We start from the raw sequence: 18,539 nt of genomic DNA, 5'->3' as shown, positions 1-18,539 counted from the left end.
GACCAGCCCACTGCCACTTCAGCCTGCTAATTCGCTGAGCTATGTCGGTAACCTTTGTTCTCTGGCGAATGACTTCGTTTCGGATTTGATCCCGCAGAGAAATACCGAGCATAGCTCTCTCCATAGCACACTGAGCGACTTTTAGTTTTAGCCGCACTGTGAGTGTCCACGTCTCGGCTCCGTATGTCATGACAGGTAGGACGCACTGATTGAAGACTTTTGTCATTAGGCATTGTGGGATTGACGATAATAAGACCCCACGCAGTTTCCCAAACGCTGCCCACCCTAATTGTACTCTCCTGCTAATTTCTTTCTCAAAGTTGTTCTTACCTAGTTGTAGCGTTTGCCCTAGGTATACATATTCTGGAACAACTTCAAGAGTGACTCCCTGAGTAGTGATCGGCTCCGGTGTAATGCAATCGTTGATCATGATCTTAGTCTTATCAGTGTTCATGCGGAGACCGATTCGTTGGGAGGATTCAGCAAGGTCATTCAGCATAAGTTGAAGTTCCTGCAGTGATTCAGCCATGATGACGATATCATCAGCAAATCGCAAGTGTGAGATTTTATTGCCATTGATGTTTACGCCTCTTTCTGTCCAGCCCCCCTAGTCAAGTGGCTTTCTGTTAGCGTAGCGTTCAATAGAATAGACTACGAATGTATGAGATTGACGTAGGCTGTAGATAAACGTAGCTACAGCTTACGTCAATCTCATACATTCGTAGTCTATTCTATTGAACGCTACGCTAACAGAAAGCCACTTGACTAGGGGGGCAGTTCAGCGTCTTAAACATATCCTCTAACGCGGTAGTGAACAGTTTCGGTGAGATAACATCACCCTGCCTCACTCCTCGCCGTAGAGGGATATGGTTAGTTTGCTGATTTTGGATTTGGACAGATAGTGTAGCAGCATTATAGAGGGATCTCAACACTTGTATATATCGCCAGTCAACTTGACATCGCTACAAGGATTCGAAAACAGACCATGCAGTCAAAAGCCTTCTCATAGTCCACAAAAGCAATGCACAGGGGCTGATTGTACTCCTCTGTCTTCTGCACAATCTGCCGCACTGTGAAGATGTGGTCTATGGTGCTATAACCACTTGGAAACCCGGCCTGCTCCGGAGGCTGAAATTCATCAAGCCGGCGCGCAAGGCGGTTTGTGATTACCCTGGAAAACAACTTATAGACGTGGCTCAAAAGCGATATAGGTCTGTAGTTTTTCAAAAGGGTTTTATTGCACTTTTTGAAAAATAATATGACAATGCTTTTGCTCCACGTCTGCGGAGTTCTCCCGGTGAAGAGAACAGAATTAAAAAGATCAACCAGTTCTTTAAGAATCGGAGCTCCACCCAGTTCCCCCAGGTAGTACTCGTCGCAGAACGTGTTCTGTGAGTCGATTCGACGAGACGATCCGTGGATTCTGGAAGCATCTTGCAGTTCCTCACGGTTCGTATGAAGAATGCAGAGTCAAACCGCTTTGTCCGGATACATGGAACCAACATCAACAAACTACAACTACATACATGAATATAACAGTTTTGATTTGATTTTATAATTTCTAATCTATGTCTAATAGAGATTGTGTCGTAAGGACTACAAAAAACAGGGCACCAATGAACTCTTTTCCTAATTTTTTTTCACATCAAGCTTTTTAAACTGGTTCAGTGTCGTGGTACCTGATGACCTGTGGAACTAGTCCCGCTCTTATTTATGTTCCCGAGCCTAATGAGTATTTCTGTTTATTTTACTTTCATTTTATTATTCACATTTATGAGTAGTTAATAGGTATAAACTATACGCAAATATTTCAAATTATCCTTGTTATTTAGTTCCATGATATAACAGTGGTGTTATAATATGGTCTGGGTCAAACAAATTGGATTCGTCATAAACAGGGAATCTGTTATTTACAAACTTGTTTTGTAGGAGGAAAAATAAAGTAAATACGCGTCGCTTTGACTTCTTTCTGTTTACATAAATAAGACTGCAGCTTTGTATAATACCTAGTTAGGTACAGACCTCTTGAAATCAAACATGAGGTTATTACTAGTGACAGTGTTAGGTGTTTTATGTGAATTCAGCCACAGTTTATATATTTCATCGAATGATAAACAATATGCGGTGAGTCATATACATTTATGTTAATTAATTAACTGGGATCGTCTGATGGTCGAAATCGACCTTCTTTTTCTAACATGTAGGTACTGCAATATTATACGAGAAGACGAGCCACTGATTTGACGCATTCAAATAATTGAGTTTTTACAGCATTTTCTTGTCTGGAACATTCAACTGTAGAACAATAACAAAAATTATACCTACCTACAACCGAGTCCCAGTACAATCAATACTAATATAAAATGGCAAAAAGCTTAAGTTGCAATTTTTTAAATAAGATATTTTTTTTAATGTTTTCATTTATAAGCTTTTGAAATGATCCATGTAACATATTCTGTTATATATTGTTTGTTTATCATATACCTAATAAGTTTACATAGAACTCATAAAGTCACTAATTAGTTATTTAAGTAATTACCACGGATTGCACAGATTTCAAAAGAATAAATAATGTAACGTCCAGTAAGTCACTAATATTGTTGGTCCACAAGATAAAGGCTATCCTAATTTGGGCACCAATGTATCTTGTGTTAGTACTTTTAATAGGTATGCCCAATAAACGGTATAATTATTAAAATAATATTCCTTTATATCACAGCGATACTTGGTAGACTTCGGTTACCTGAGTAGAAAAAGTTTGAGCTGCAGTAATGGACACTGCAACGTTGACGATTCTACCTTCGTGAATGCCCTCCGATCTTTTCAAAATTACGCAAAAACTTCAGCAACAGGTAAAATTGTTTGACAACTGTTATTGAAAAAAGTTATGAAATTACAATTAGTTATTGAAAAATAAGCTAAACCACCTTCTTATGGTCATGGCCTCAAAATTTTTGTGGCACCAACCGGGAGGCAATAGCTTTGAGATAAAAAAATAATCCTCAAAATCGGTTTACCAAGTCGAAAAGTCTGAGGTAACAAACCCAAAAAATACAGTCGGATTGAGAACCTCCTTGTAGTCGGTTGAGAATAGAGTGAGATTTTATTCAATTCTATCCGTTTTAGGAACGCTAGATAGCTCAACCAAATATTTGATGTCTCTAAATAGATGTGAAGGCAAGGACATCTTGAGGGGTAGACGCCGCTCGAAGAGGTATACAACGAATGGTGAGTTGTTAACTTATTTCTGTTTTAACACTGTTAAGTTGTTAACTTATATCTGTACTAATATTATAAAGCTGAAAAGTTTGTTTGGTTGAACGGACTAATCTCTGGAACTACTGTTTCGATTGGCCTTTTTTATTCTGAATCTGCCACGTTGAGGAAGGTTATATTTTAATATCAATTAAATAACCTTCCCCGATAAACGGGGCAGAGAAGCAAACGCTACGATATGTTGAACTGAAGAAGCAATGACAAATGTTGCATTAGTTTTTCTTTGATGCGTTATTGATTTATAAGACCTTCTCTTATAGGACATTGGCCCAAGAAGCACATCACATACAAGATCACCCAATACTCGTCCACAATGAGCAAGCAAGAGGTGGATTCGTTAATATTCTTAGGATTCTCCGTCTGGTCTGAAGCAAGTGGAATCACTTTCACGAAGAGAGACTCAGGGCGCACCGACATAGAAATTAGGTAAAGAATTTTTACAGTCAGAAACAATAATATGGTCTAATAGGACCATCATTAATTAATCTATACTAATATTATAAAGCTGAAGTTTGTTTGTTTTTTTGAACGCGCTAATCTCAGGAAACCGTCCGACCGAGGACCGACCTTTTTATGACTATTTAGCCTGACTTCGTTCGCGTTAATAAGATAATAGTTTTTTGGCTGCTCCCCTGCGTTACCGGGTAGGCTACTTCCAATTACTAATTACAACTATCTTGTGCGAAAATCAAAACCAAAACATAAGCCCGAAGGCATTTGTTTAGTTGATGCGAGATTTAGCCAGTTTACGCTGTTACCGCCTAACGCCTTCACCGCGTGGAGGTACTCCCAGTTTATGTTTTGACATGCAGATTGTGAGTGATTGTGTTGTGCTCTAATAAAAGAAAATTAAATTTTCTACAACTTTATTTTACGACCTTCTCATAGAACGAGCGGTTTTGCCAATATTTTGCTTCAAACGGGAGCAAAACTAAAAATTTCCGGGAAAAACTGACTATCTTTGAAAGGCCATAGCTTAGTTGTTATAAGGTTTAGAGGGCTGCGGTTAGGCTTAAATTGTTGCAAATTTAATTAGCTTAATTTATGTAGTGAATGTTACTTGTCGGAAACGCATAGTTTATGACTTATAGAGCAAAAAGTGAAAAAAGTCCAAAATTTTCGCAGTTTATCACGTGGTGCGCAGCGAGCACAACTTTTTCGAAGTTGCAAATTGGGATTTACATCACCCTAACTGATCCAAACAACATACCAAAAATGCAGCACTACACCGTGCTTTGCGAATTTAATGTTAATTTCCACTGGCCTATAGTTCAAAATACAAATAAACTGTTTTATGCGTGTTTTATGTTAAAGTAATATATAAAGTATAAACTTTATTTCAGATTTGGTAATTTACCCGCAAAGCCTGACAATAGAATTGCGTTCGGAAACACGGTACGTATACCTAAATTATAAAATAAATATATCACTAAATTCGATTTTTTTATTGAAGACTAACTAACTAATTCTGATGTTTATTTTACAGAAAACAAAACATCAAGCCAGCGTTATAACATTAAATGACGACATACCATGGACACAGGATTTCACTAGAGGAGAACCTAATCTTTTCCAAGTATGTTTAAGTGTTTTTATAAAATAAAATTTATAAGGCTTGCGATCTGTTGACGAATGTGTAGGTTCTTCTAAACTATATCCAAATCTTAATATATATAAATCTCGTGTCACAATGTTTGTCCTCAATGGACTCCTAAACCACTTAACCGATTATAATAAAATTCGCACACCATGTGCAGTTCGATCCAACTTGAGAGATAGGATAGTTTAAACATGTAGGTACCACGGGCGAAGCCGGGGCGGACCGCTAGGTAGTTAATAAAAATCTTGATACTCTTTCAAAACATTAACAAACTTTAGCGTTGGCGTCTCATTTTTCACAATAAGTAGGTAGTACCTTCTTATCTACTGCTGCAAGTTGCAAGCTGCTGTAGATATTTTTAGATTAGATTTAGGTTTTTCTTTGCGGGAATTCCTCTTGGTATTTCATACTGAGACGTAAGAAAAGTTCAAAAAACCCATTCTTCATCTTGGGAAAATTAATTTAATAGTAGAATTGACATTTGAGAAATATCAAATAACTATGTATTAGGTAATTAATTTATGTGTTGTATTTTCCTGTTAATCATATTATATTAATAGCAAAGTTGCGGTCGGTATACTCTAAACATGATGAGGATCAACAATTTTTAACAAAGAAATAAAAAAAATATTTAAGAAGTTAATAATAATTATTAATTAACATTATGAATAAAATAATAAGTTGTTACCAACAAAAGCAACATACAACCTTCTAATCACCAATTTTGATGCGAAAAATAGGTACCTTATAGTAGTTAGGTAACTAGCTAAATTTAATTATGAAATTACAATTCACATATAATCGCTTTAACCTTACACTTTTTTTTGTGACGTCGTCTATTTTTTTTGTTTTCTATTAAGTAATCATAATATATTCAGTTCTTGTTATGTGAACTGGTAGAATCTTCACATACATTTTATAACTTGCATTTTCAGCAACTTTTTTTCTAGACTAAAATTATAAATTTTCAACAAGTTCATATCTAGACTAAAATATATATGTACCTACCTATCATTAGTTTGATGAATATGATGTGTTTTCCAGTATTTTCTGAGTCTTAAAACCTGAATCTTGATGTATGATTAAAGTGATATACGTTTCAAAATTACACAAGTCAAATAACTTTAAGTATATTTGTTTAGATAGGTACTGTATACTTACTCATCCAAAAAAAAAAATTATTAACATTACATGATTTTTTTTTATATTTTCAGACAGTATCCCACGAAATAGGCCACGTTATTGGTATGGGACACACCGACGTTACCGGAGCTATGATGTACCCTATTTATGACCTTGGAATCAAAATATTTTCACTGCATGAAGACGACATACAAGGCATTAAGGTAATCTCTTCATTGATATACTTCCAACAACACTTACATAATGCCAAATTTTAAGAAAAACTATATTCAGATCCGAAACTTTAATTAATAGTGCCTATAGGATCTAATTAAATTTCAATGAAAAAATCATACATTTCACATCATCCTTACAGTAATACAAAAGCAAAACATAGATAGCTACTGTAAAATAATCAAAATATACTAATACTGATATTACATTGATCATTGAATAAAAAGTGTCTTCTTTCCATATACAAGTACAATATCTTATCAATTACTCTTAAAATTTCAGGATAACTACAAAGATCTGAATGTAGTATCGTACCCAGGTCGGCCAATATACCGCAAAAACTCGAACCAACTCAGGAATAACTATAACAACTTTAAAGACAGTTTCACAAACACATTTAGAAATACTTTCGGAGAGAATGTGGACATAGAAGACATAGATTTACCCAAAGATTGGTTCTCTGGTGGTTTTTAAACAGCCCCTTTTTGTATGGTTTAATGACATTCGAAAATCGAAAAGCATTTATTAGACTATATCATTGATGTAAACAGCCCCCCTAGACAAGTGGCTTTCTATTAGCGTAAAGTTGAATAGAATAGATTATGAATGTATGAGATTGACGTAATCAATCGTCGTCGTCGTCGTAATCAAACGTCAATCTCATACATTCATAATCTATTCTATTCAACTTTACGCTAATAGAAAGCCACTTGTCTAGGGGGGCTGAAGTGTGTGACTCACACATGATGTTTTAATTAAAATAAACGCATTTAAAAACAAATAATATGGATATGATTCATAGAACATACAATTTAAAGTGATTTAAAGTACAGTTACATAATATAGGGAAAATAAAGGAAAAATATACTATTTCATAATTTGAATGACTGTGCAAATGCATTTAATATTATTTTGATATAATATTATAATAAAAAATATTGGTTCTCATTTTCCCTAAAATATTGAATTTCTATAAGCATTTTAGATTCATTTTTTTATCTAGTGGTACCATACCTAATATAATTAGTTCATATTAGAAAGTGCAAGTATAAACTGTATGATTGTGTTCGTATTTTGTAAGGTTAAAAAATAAAAGAAATAATTAATTCAAGATATTTTATTTAAATGCATCGGAAAATTGTATACATTATTCTTATATCAAAATCTCATTTACGCAAAGATCCACACATCTGAAGCATCCTTTCATAACAAACATTACTATAATGACTATAGGTTCATTATACACACTAAATGATAAAGTCAGTGTTACAAATTCTGAAAATAAAGTTACTATAGCTTGACCGCAACCGCTGTACCGCGTTCCTAGGTATGTGCGGTGAGGTCACGGAAGAATTCTAACAAATACCCGCGGCCCCATCATTAAAGCGGCTCGACGGAACACAGTGGGGTTTTAGTCGGTAAGAATCCGACATAACCCACGGCTCCTTCCCCGGGGGCCGTGGGTATCTTTGGAAGATTTCCCCACTATAAAAAAAAAGGTATGTACGGTGAGGCGGGGTCCGGGTAAGAAAGAGCACGAGTTAGAAGTTAGAAAGAATTAGAACGATCGGTACTCTCCCTCGCCTCGCCGCGCACATACCTGAAGCGCGGTACAGCCGTTGTGGTCAATCTAAAATATCTTTTATTATTGAAGTGAAAACTTCTTTAGCGGCGTTGAGCACTTTTTCTGTAATGGGTATAAAATCTTAAACTCGCGTCAGGACACGTGACCTGATCGAAAAAGCGTAAGACGGATGGATATCAAACATGCTCAACGTTAATAATCAAGTTTTCACTTCTGCCGGCACTCCCGGAGTGCAACCCGTCTTTTTTTATTATACATAGAGTAACTGCTTACTATTTTATGAGAATTATAAATAACTACATTCATAGTAAGTAGTTAGGTAGTGAATAGGTATAAAGCATAGTTACACAATGCCCATACAAAATTGTACACGGGTAATAGCAGTATAAAAATACCAAAGGCAATAGTATCAATGAAGATGAAATGATATGTAATACGTCACCCCTTAGCAAATGTTAAGTTTTTATAATAAGTACACAATATTTATATGATAGCCTTTACATTATTCGAGGCTATTAATATACCTGATAACCGAATTCAAGCCCAATCGAATAAAGAAAAAATTATATCGTCACAACTCACAACCAGTCGCAAATGCATGAATAGACACAATGTGTGTTAATAAATATAAAATAATTATTTTAAAATAACACTTTCATCTTGAATATAAATAACAAAAAAACTTTGAAAGATTAAAATGACCAGACAAAAAACACTTTACAACATAGTAGTTTTACATTGTATTTATAATATTTAAAATACCTCAAAATTGTAGGAGCAATTTCTTAAAAGACTACAAGTTACAAATATCTATCACTTAATACATCAGTAGCACAGGACACACTTCAAGAGCTTAACTTAACTTTTTGAGTCCTTTAAACCTATCACTTTATTCTTTCTACAGATTGAATATCTTTAAAAAGATACACACAGCTTACATCAATATCACTCCCCTCTGTACACATTTATAATGACAGAACAGAACATACATTCAATGTTATTAATTACAAATACACATTCATCGTTCAACAAATTGGTACGCAACAAATGCGTACATGAGCGCCATAACGCACATCTCGACGAGGTGCGGTATCGCAGTGCGCATGCGTCAGCGGTCCTCGTACCGCGCGCGGCGCGTGTCGCGCGAGAGGAGCGTGGAATAGTGCGCGATTGGTAGTAGCGCGCCGCCAAGCGCTACTGCGCCGAACGTGGCTTTGTGGAACAGCCTGCGTGCAATGGAAAGGCTAAGTAAATTTGGGGAAAAAATCATATTTATTTTTAAAAGGCCACAAACACGCCATCTCTGAATTCACGGATAACTGAACGATTGGATTCACGGATGGAACGAACTTCCTCATGCGGTGTTTCCAAACGGTTACGACTTAGGAACCTTCAAGAAAAGAGCGTACTCCTACCTTAAAGGCCGGCAACGCACTAACAATGTCCCCGGCAATGCTTGTGCCTATGGGCGACGCGTCTGCTCTGTTGCCTCCTCTTATGTATTAAAAAAAAAACCCTCACCCATCTTCATTACTATCCCATACTAGTCCCCTCTATGCTAATAGAAATACCTATAACTTATGTTATGCACGTCTATTCGCGCCGTACTTTAACATCGGGCATTGCGCCTGCTCGTTTGCCTTCCCATTATATAAAAAAGAAAAACGCTTATATAAAGGTTACCAACACAACATTTTCAAAAAAGGCACACTAACGCACACAAGATTGTAAGTCAAAATAAGATAGCGTGATTCGGTTATCTCGAATGTCTTGAGCGAAAAAGAGACAACTGAAGACAATTCTGGCTACATAGCCACATTTCAAAGTGTGGGGAAGTATTTGGAGAATCTGATAATAATTAATTATTATGATGAGAATGTTTAAGCTTTTAGTAAAAAACCCACTGTTACACTATACCAGGATAAAGATATATAGGTAGGTTTAGAATTTTTATGTAATTTTATCTCAACAAGGCTTTTATCATTATGATGTAATCAGGTTTTTCACCGTTATCGTAGCAACTAAAATCTACATATTACGAGGCTCCATTTGCATATTCTGATTCAAGAATAAAATTATATTATGTTCAATATAAACCATAAATCAATTTCAAATACATAATCATATGTCGTATATATTTTTCCTGTATGCAAAATGAGTTTTATTTAAATATGAATTGAATGTTTTTTACTTTTTGGCTAAGCGTACGCTGTGTGGACGTCATATGATTCAAATTATAAACTGGTTCACGAAAATGAACGTTGTTTTTTAGAAATTTACGCAATGCAGTTTACATTAATAAAATAAAATCATCTTCTTATGAGTACAGAGCTTTATTTTGCGTGCTTAAATACGTCACAATAATATAAAAAACGATTAATTCCAAATAAATTATCATATACACAGATACAGAATAAAATGCAATTACATATCGGGATTTTCTTACGTTCCTTCGTTGTGGCATCATGGTTTTTACGTATTGTTCTTAAAGAACCGAATGGTTAAGTATATTTAATTCTAAGCAAATAATAAAAAATACAACGTAACGTAGATACTTGATAGAAATTACGGAATTTTTATCTATTCTTTAAATTTTTTTGTTAAGCTATAAGCTGAAATTTTGAACTTCATGTTAAAAAATCTGGATTTTTTTTGCATAGAATATACTTAAAAATGTATGTATGTCTAGAATGGTAAAGATGTAAAAATTTCAATATGCTTACCAAGGAATGGAGATTATGAACAGGGTGTAAGAAAACGACAGAACCAAGTTGACCCAGAGTCGCGTACACCGTCTAAGGTTACTGGACACCCATTTACATTGAAGAACTGAAAATATGCATAATTTCGTTACATTATTACAATAAAAATATTGACAAAAAATACGAATTACGAAATAATAAAAAAAAATTATTTGTTCGCACGTTGTGTAATTTTATTTAAAGTAGAGGGAGTCCAGCACGCTTCAATACGAATTTGCCGGGAAGCTCGCACGGGGGAAAGTACCACACCACGGAAGATCGTAGTTAAATATTAGCATAGGAATGTTACTCTGTTTCGTGAGATGACTGGAGGGTCCTCTAAGGTATACATAAACAATAAAAAATCACCGTAAATACATAAAATTAATCTACAAAATTACTCACATAAGGTTAGCCATTCTGGATGTAGGGTCATTATAGCAGCAAACACTTGCACAAAGCCGAGCAGTCGATATTTCCATGTGTGCGTGTTTGCGTCACGTTTTTCCAAATCGTAGAGCTGTTTTAAACTATATGAGCCCTTTCGCATTAGGGAAATTGGATCAGCAGATGGAAAGTTTTTGGGAGAATATGGTTGTAGTGTGCCTCTTTCCACTAGTCCTACCGCAGTGTACTATAAATAAATATTATTAAAAAATGTGTGCGTGTACTAGTCTACACACGTAAGAAGTGAAACTTCTTTATGACCTTATTTTTCAAAAAATAATTTACTATATGCAACTTTACAGAAATACGTCGAATCACGCGTGGTAGTGATAAGAAAAAGATGGCGCGTAACGGAAAAATGTCACGAGTAACGAAAAAATGTTACACATAATTTTTTTCCAACCCCGATAAAGAAGTTTCACTTCAATAAAAATTATGATTGACCAATACACACACTCACTCTGATACTTTTATTTCTACATGTACAAATTAGCATACATATTTTTCGCCTATAGTGCAAGTAAAAAGTATGGCCGCACGCGCGACGCGACGTTGCCGCATCGTGGAAACAGTTTTGATTGTAACCACGCAATTCGCAAGATGCGTGAATAATAGGCGAAATGAGTTTTTTAATAAATTAAGACGATACACAAAAAAAAATCCACTGCTTGGCGGGCGGAGTCTAATAGCTCGCTATCGCGAACGCGGGTGTGCGCGAAGTCATTCTTGCAAACTCGCCGCGCTGCCGCTGGCTGACTCGGGACAAACATGTATGGAGTCGTCATACAGTTATAATATTGTTATACATTTATTCAATTGTTGATTTATTGGTTTTATTTTCTTGCTTATAAACAAATAATCTTCTTTCCAACAACTACTTAGACATTATTAATAATTATTATTATTTCGTAATGTTTACTTTATTAGAAAATAATACAGGTTATAAATAATCTTTAAAATAACAAAAAATATTGTTACTCTGAAAAAATGAAATGGTACTCAATAACGCGGACTACTGAATTGATTTAGATAGAATTTGATGCTGACGTAGATATTATCATCATGCCCAGAAATGAAAGGTACTATTTCTGTTTCTGAAAGAAGTTATAAACCCTAATTCTTCTCAGTCAAAGTCAAGAGTGGAAGATATCACTAATACAGTAAAACTGATGCGAAACTTTGGATGTTAATTTGTATATTTTTTTGTTAGTTGTTACTTAATCACGTCAAGACTACATTACCAATTTTGATAAAATATAGCTAATTGCCTGGATTTACACATAGGATACTTTTTATCCGAACTGAACACTTCTGTGGGATAAACAGGATTCACGATATAACCTAATTCCACGCGGGCAAAGCCGCGGTCGGAATGATATTTTTTTAAATAAAAAAATTGTTTAAAAAAAAACACAAAATATATTGACGCATGTATTTATTTTTTGCACTCTATTATAATTGTAATTATTCATTACAAATAATCAAAATAAAATAGCCAGAACAAAGTTAGGCCCTGGTAGGGTAGGTAGGCAGGTACAGCAATGTGAGACGAACACTGGCTTATTTATACCAATAATTATGTATTATAAACATTAAATTAAGTTTACTTTCTAACAACAAAAATACATAATATTAGCTAATGTGAAAGCGAATCAACCAATCATCCCACAAAAATGAAATGTGCACACAAATATTCATCCAAATCGGTTCATGTCATTAGGAGGAGTGACTGCAGCGCCATCTTCCGGGCCCAATTGTGTTTCCAGATCACCCAGGAACTCAATTTAATATACTTACACAAAATTTTTCGAAATGAAAACTCACATTACTATGTAAATATGAATATAAACCTGTTTTATTACTAAGCAATTTCCCGCACAGGTGTAGTAAGTATAAATGAAATAAATATCAACATCAAATTCTTTATACAACATACTTATCTACCACCTTCTAAGAAATGTAATTCTTGAAATTATTTCGTATTTTTTTTAAATATGTACTACTCCAATGAGCTCCTGTTCCATATTATGTCCGCCATACTTCCACTAAGTTCACCATGATTTTTTATTTCTTTGCACTTTGTTGCTTTTTGCTAAAAATGGAATCATGCGATAAAACCAGTAGAACGTTGATAACATACATTTTTGACTGAATAAAGGTACTTACGAAGGAGTGGGTTCACATTGTGAACAATCAGTGGGTTTATTTTCCTTCTGGATTCCGGATTTCTGAAAAGATTATCTATGCTATAAATGAAAAAAATCTTACACATTCGTTATGTACTTAAAACAGGGGTACATATCAAACATCGTCTATAATACAATTATCATCAAATTTAAAATAAAACCAACTTACTTCATTAATTTGTTCCAATTGTAAGCATTCTTTTTCCTCCAACTTTTATGTTTCTTCTTCTTATTTTCTTTATTGTCCCCATTTGTCTCATTTTGTCTTATCGTGTTGTCACCCTTTTTTACGATTGCGCGAGCGACACAAGTTCCCCGTGTGACGGCCGTAGCGGGAATGACTCGTGCAGCGATCGGGGTAGGAAGGTACAGGGCGGCTCTCGCTATATTGGCTGGTCGCGCGCTAATTTCAAGTATTTCTTGTTTATTTCAAAACCATCGCATATTTCAAAATTCTAAATCGGTAGACGTATAGGTTGTATATTTTATAGTTAATATCCAAAAAGTCGTAACTTTACGTTTGTTATTTTGAAGATGCCAGAGATTATAAAAAAATAACAATGAGAACTTTGTATTTTTTTTCTATCGAGAAAATATCATGGAATCATGTTTCTAAAACGGTAGACGTATTGTGTTACTATTGAACTTTCTTGTCAAGAATTTTCATCACGACAACTTAAATAATATAAAAATTACGAAGGTTTAAAAAGGGCCGTAAATGTTAGAAAAATTAATTCATCACCTTAAATAAAATAAGAATACCTAGGTACCTGTAAAGTTATTGTCAAAAAGCGCGACAAAATCCACAATATCGGCGCTATTTTCCAGTTATTAAATGTTTACTTTTTTGTTTCAATGCCAATGCACCTATCCTTTTCTATGGAATAAAAACTACTTACAATATCATCTTCTCGACCAGCATAAGAGAAATGTATGCGCAAATCACCAATCTCATGTTCCAGTGGACTATTGCCATGATAATAAAAACCTGAATGTAGCTTTATATCATTCCTTTCTGGTCTTGAATCTGACCATATCTCATAATAATCATTTACCTTCCTTTTCACATCCAATCCTTAAATATAAAAGACAAGAGTATTAATAAAATTCAAATAAAATAAAATATTAATACTAATTTATATTGTTGCTAATTGCAAATGGTTTATGGTCCGGGAGCCAGCAGCAGATTTTATGACCAAGTTCCTCTCAAGCGGTAATTAGTAAAATGCATCAAAGTATAGTATTATGAAGCCTCATGAACGTCAGCTGGAGCTCGGTTGGGGGGAAGAGCGGTTGTAGCCACCCGTATCAGCTGACGGTTTTTCCACCAAGATACAGCCAGCTGACATATATATTTATCCACAGTTACATATAAGCTATCATCAGGTAAATTTTTGTTTGAGAGGAAATAACGGAAAATAAATTTTTCTTTAAATTTAACTTTCATGTTCGAGACACCAGCTGACGTATAATACACCATGTTGTAACCAGCTGACTATTTTTTTTCGTTGAGATATTGGGTTAGCTACAATTTGACAAATTTTTAGCTGAGAGGAAATGAATGAATGAATGTATTTTTTTTCCTATGTGCGTGGGAGGCTACAACCGCTCACCCCCCCAACCGAGCGCCAGCTGACGTTCACGAGGCTTTATAATACTATACTCTCATGCGTCTGACGAATTATCTCTTGAGAGGAAATAGTTAACCAAATTTGCACCTGGCTCCCTAACCATTATTCATACAAAAGAGGTGGTGGCTCAGTGGTTAAGATAATGTAGTAAAAAATATGGGAGTTTGGAGTCTTAATAATCTATAATATAAAAATGAATCGCAAAATGTGTTGGTAAGCGCATAACTCGAGAACGGGTGGACCGATTTCGATAATTCTTTTTTTATTATATTCCTTGAAGTACCATGATGGTTCTTATGTAGAGAAAACATAAATATGTACCACGGGCGAAGCCGGGGCGGACGCTAGTGTAGTAATAAAATAAAATGATTGATTTTCAATTTTACTACAACAGGGTTTTAGGTGTCACTATTTGTGAAACATTTTCTTTGCTAGCATGGAAGATTATGGCCATTTATAACTTTCATAAGAGGCCCGCTAAACATCCCTTTTTGCATTGAGTAGTAGCACAATATAAAGATACAACCAGTACGAATCTTCATACAAAACATTTGAAATGGCTCACACACACAAGCATGAAGCAAGTGTGTTCACAAGAATCATAAGGGTTGTATGTGTTGTATGATGATTCCCTTCAGATACAACAATCTATATATTGCGGTAATAGGTTCTGACCATCCTACTACTATTATAAAGGCGAAAGTTTGTAAGTATGGATGTATGGATGTTTGTTACTCTTTCACGTTAAAACTACAAAACCGATTGCAATAAAATTTTGCATACATATAGAGAGTAACTTGGATTAACACATAGGATAGGTTTTATCCCGGAAATCCCACAGGAACGGGAACTATGCGGGTTTTTCTTTGAAAACGCGGGCGAAGCCACGGGCAGAAAGCTAGTAACACATAAAATTCAACTTACCTAAATACATCCATCCAATTTTCACATTTTCAGCAATGTGTGTTTCACTAAAGAGTGGCATTGATGTAGGATTGTGATGTCCAGGACAAATATAAAACAGAGCAGAATCAACAACATAGTCCTTCCACTCTTTACGATACCAATATGTCTTCTGTGATTCTTCAGCTGGTTCGCTTAGAAAGTTCTCTGTATCTCTAGAAATAATGCAATATATATATTTCTTATTAGTTTGCATATTGCAAACTAAACATATTATTTTGGTTAAGGTTATGCTCATTGACATAAGTATTTAATACTTTTCAATGTATAGATATGATTAATGAACATAATACAGTAATGGTATTAAATAACACAGTAACCTTTAGTTATAAAATAAATATGAATAGAAAAAAAATTAATTCCATATTGTATACTTACGTTGTTTCTTCAATCCATTGGTACATCTGTACACGCTTCCTTAACTTCACCGCCTGTACTTGTATATTATAATCAGGTTCTGATATTGGCTCTAAGATTCTCAAGGGACCCACTATATGAACAATCTTATCTTCATACCGCGCCGCGTCGTCTTGCGTATGAACATCTATACTCTGAGCTGCAGACATCAGCTCTTCCAACATCAAGTTACTTCTTATTGCATGACCCTAAAGCAAAAGAATGAAATACAGATTATTATTCCATTAATATCATTGAGATATATGGAGACGACACCGCCTACATCACTTATGTTCCGCTCAACATACGCCATATGGCGTAACTGCACGCTCATTTTTTATTTGTTTTAAAGTGAAACGCATCAAATATGCCTTCGTGTGTGTTACGATATTGCACAAATAATACGGAAAAGTGCAAAGGAATAACTTTCATCGGTAAGTACCTAACTAGATAATAATTTTTAAAACTTAGAGCAAAAAAATGGCGCACAGATTTTGTTTGTGGTATCTCCTCCAATTATTTCAATGATTAATATCCGTATTGCATCGTATGATTGAACGTTGACTATGAAATAAGTATCCCTTAGTGTGTGATGATGATACATACCTCAGCCCAAATTAAAAAATAAGTTACACCACAAAATAATATCATACTCATTAAAGTAGTTATCCAAGTTTGTCTGAAGTGATTTGCCGCGGCAGACCAAGCCATCTGAAATTAATATTTTGAGAAAAATTATCTAATAAAATACAAGTTTATGTTACATATAATAATGAACATTTTTAATATTTTTATTGATTACTTAAGTACCTACCTTGATATTTTAAATTATTGATTCTGAATTAGTAGTGCGTTATCGTTGATTGCTTGGGAACTGGATAACATGCCAACTATTCACATATTTATATTTTAATAATACATGGGCATTTTATGGAAAGTAATAAAGTTTCTTTATAATTTGAGCAATGTCCCCTCATTTGTGTATTTAATTTGACAGATGGTGGACCGTAGACAGAGAGGTGGACAGATGATATTTTTAAAATACTTAGATTATTAAAAATATTTTAGTCATGCTTGTTCCCATTAATGATATAAACTTGATACAAACAATTAAATATGTAAATGCTGTAAAATAACATGGGCGCTACAATTAGGTATATTTTATCAAAAATTACAAATGGAAAATAGATATGTATATGAAAATAATTTTTGTAAATGGCAATTCTATAACATTTCTCATTGGATGATCGGAGATGCATAGAGGACAACTCTATCAACAGCTCTGAACAACGATCATATGGAACTGCCATATGCATGTACTTTTCCTGCATACCTAAGTAAACAAATCGGGGTACAAACATGGCGGGCTAGGGACGTTCACTTGTTCGTCTAGTCGATAATATTGTATCGATTGATGATAGAGTTAAGAATGGGTAATTCAGGTAATAAGAATTTTGTCTTTTTGAATGATAAGTATGCAGTAGGTGCTTACCTAGTAAGAGGTACTTCTTTCAACAAAATAAAAAAGATAACTACTTCTATCGGGCAATCGTTACTCGGTAATTCGTGATTCGGATTAACCATTTTGCAATTGTACCTACCTACTAGGGATAGCTGTAGCACAGTATTACCATATTTCCTATAGGAAATAATATTGTAATACTGTGGCTGTAGTGTGTAATCAATACATTTTGATATTTTCGTTCTGCAGTTTTATATGAAACAGCTGATTTTTTTCGCGATTGACAGGGTTTTCTTTATATACCTATGTATCCTCACTAATCCTATCCTATCACTTCCTACTAATATTATAAATGCGAAAGTTTGTGAAGATGGATGTGTAAGTTTGTTACTCTTTCACGCAAATACTACTGAACCGATCACAATGAAATTTAGCACACATATTGAGGGTAACTTGAATTAACACATAAGATAGGTTTTATAATATTATAAATGCGAAAGTGTGTATGTATGTATATTCCGTTTTCACGCTAAAACGGACAAGCCAATTTTGATGAAATTTAACATCGGGTTTTATTTGACCGGAGCCATCCATAGGGTACTTTATTTATTTATTTATAAGCTTTATTGCACACAAACAGAAAATACAAATTTTACTTAATAGGACATATTTAGTCAAAAGGCGGCTTTATTGCTCCAAGCAATTTCTTCCAAGCAACCCATTCGATCATAAGAGCATTCTTTACCCGCGACTTCGTTCGCATGTACGAAAATAAAAAAGAGCAGAGCCGCTGGCTAAAATACATGTGAGTGACTCAAGCAGATGTTCAAGGGCAAGTATAGTTAAATAACAAACACAATTTTTTCATAAAATAATTTATTTAAGTTATAGTGGTT

General features: G+C 34.5%; 3 protein-coding genes and 1 long non-coding RNA gene across 4 annotated transcripts in view; 1 reads left to right on the top strand and 3 right to left on the bottom strand.

The window, feature by feature from the left end:
- LOC149909803 (peptidyl-prolyl cis-trans isomerase NIMA-interacting 4) overlaps window positions 1-18,539 on the bottom strand; it is a 107,613-nt gene that overhangs the window by 21,467 nt on the left and 67,607 nt on the right. The gene's annotated exons all lie outside the window — the stretch shown is intronic.
- Window positions 1,924-6,717, top strand: LOC149909815 (matrix metalloproteinase-19-like). The gene is made up of 8 exons (XM_090119921.1): window positions 1,924-2,124; window positions 2,720-2,852; window positions 3,127-3,228; window positions 3,537-3,702; window positions 4,620-4,671; window positions 4,763-4,852; window positions 6,091-6,222; window positions 6,515-6,717. The coding sequence occupies exons 1-8, from the start codon at window positions 2,038-2,040 to the stop codon at window positions 6,704-6,706; spliced, it is 954 nt and encodes a 317-aa protein (XP_089976047.1). The 5' UTR covers window positions 1,924-2,037; the 3' UTR covers window positions 6,707-6,717.
- On the bottom strand, window positions 7,335-17,170 carry Tmem43 (Transmembrane protein 43). Its single transcript, XM_090119919.1, has 8 exons — window positions 16,996-17,170; window positions 16,788-16,892; window positions 16,164-16,390; window positions 15,747-15,940; window positions 14,091-14,266; window positions 10,964-11,192; window positions 10,541-10,646; window positions 7,335-9,043 (listed from the first exon to the last, which is right to left on the bottom strand). Exons 2-8 carry the CDS (start codon window positions 16,890-16,892, stop codon window positions 8,926-8,928), a joined length of 1,155 nt encoding a protein of 384 aa, XP_089976045.1. The 5' UTR covers window positions 16,996-17,170; the 3' UTR covers window positions 7,335-8,925.
- On the bottom strand, window positions 12,335-13,833 carry LOC149909814 (uncharacterized). The gene is made up of 3 exons (XR_016458368.1): window positions 13,361-13,833; window positions 13,172-13,233; window positions 12,335-13,097 (listed from the first exon to the last, which is right to left on the bottom strand). It is a non-coding gene; the product is annotated as an uncharacterized LOC149909814 (long non-coding RNA).

Source organism: Colias eurytheme, chromosome 3, assembly GCF_061535395.1.
Source record: "Colias eurytheme isolate Ceu_HAF_F1 chromosome 3, ilColEury1 Martin Lab GWU primary, whole genome shotgun sequence".
NCBI lineage: Eukaryota > Metazoa > Arthropoda > Insecta > Lepidoptera > Pieridae > Colias > Colias eurytheme.
The sequence above is the reverse complement of the archived record's forward strand: the minus strand, read 5'-3'. Positions and strand labels throughout refer to the sequence as shown.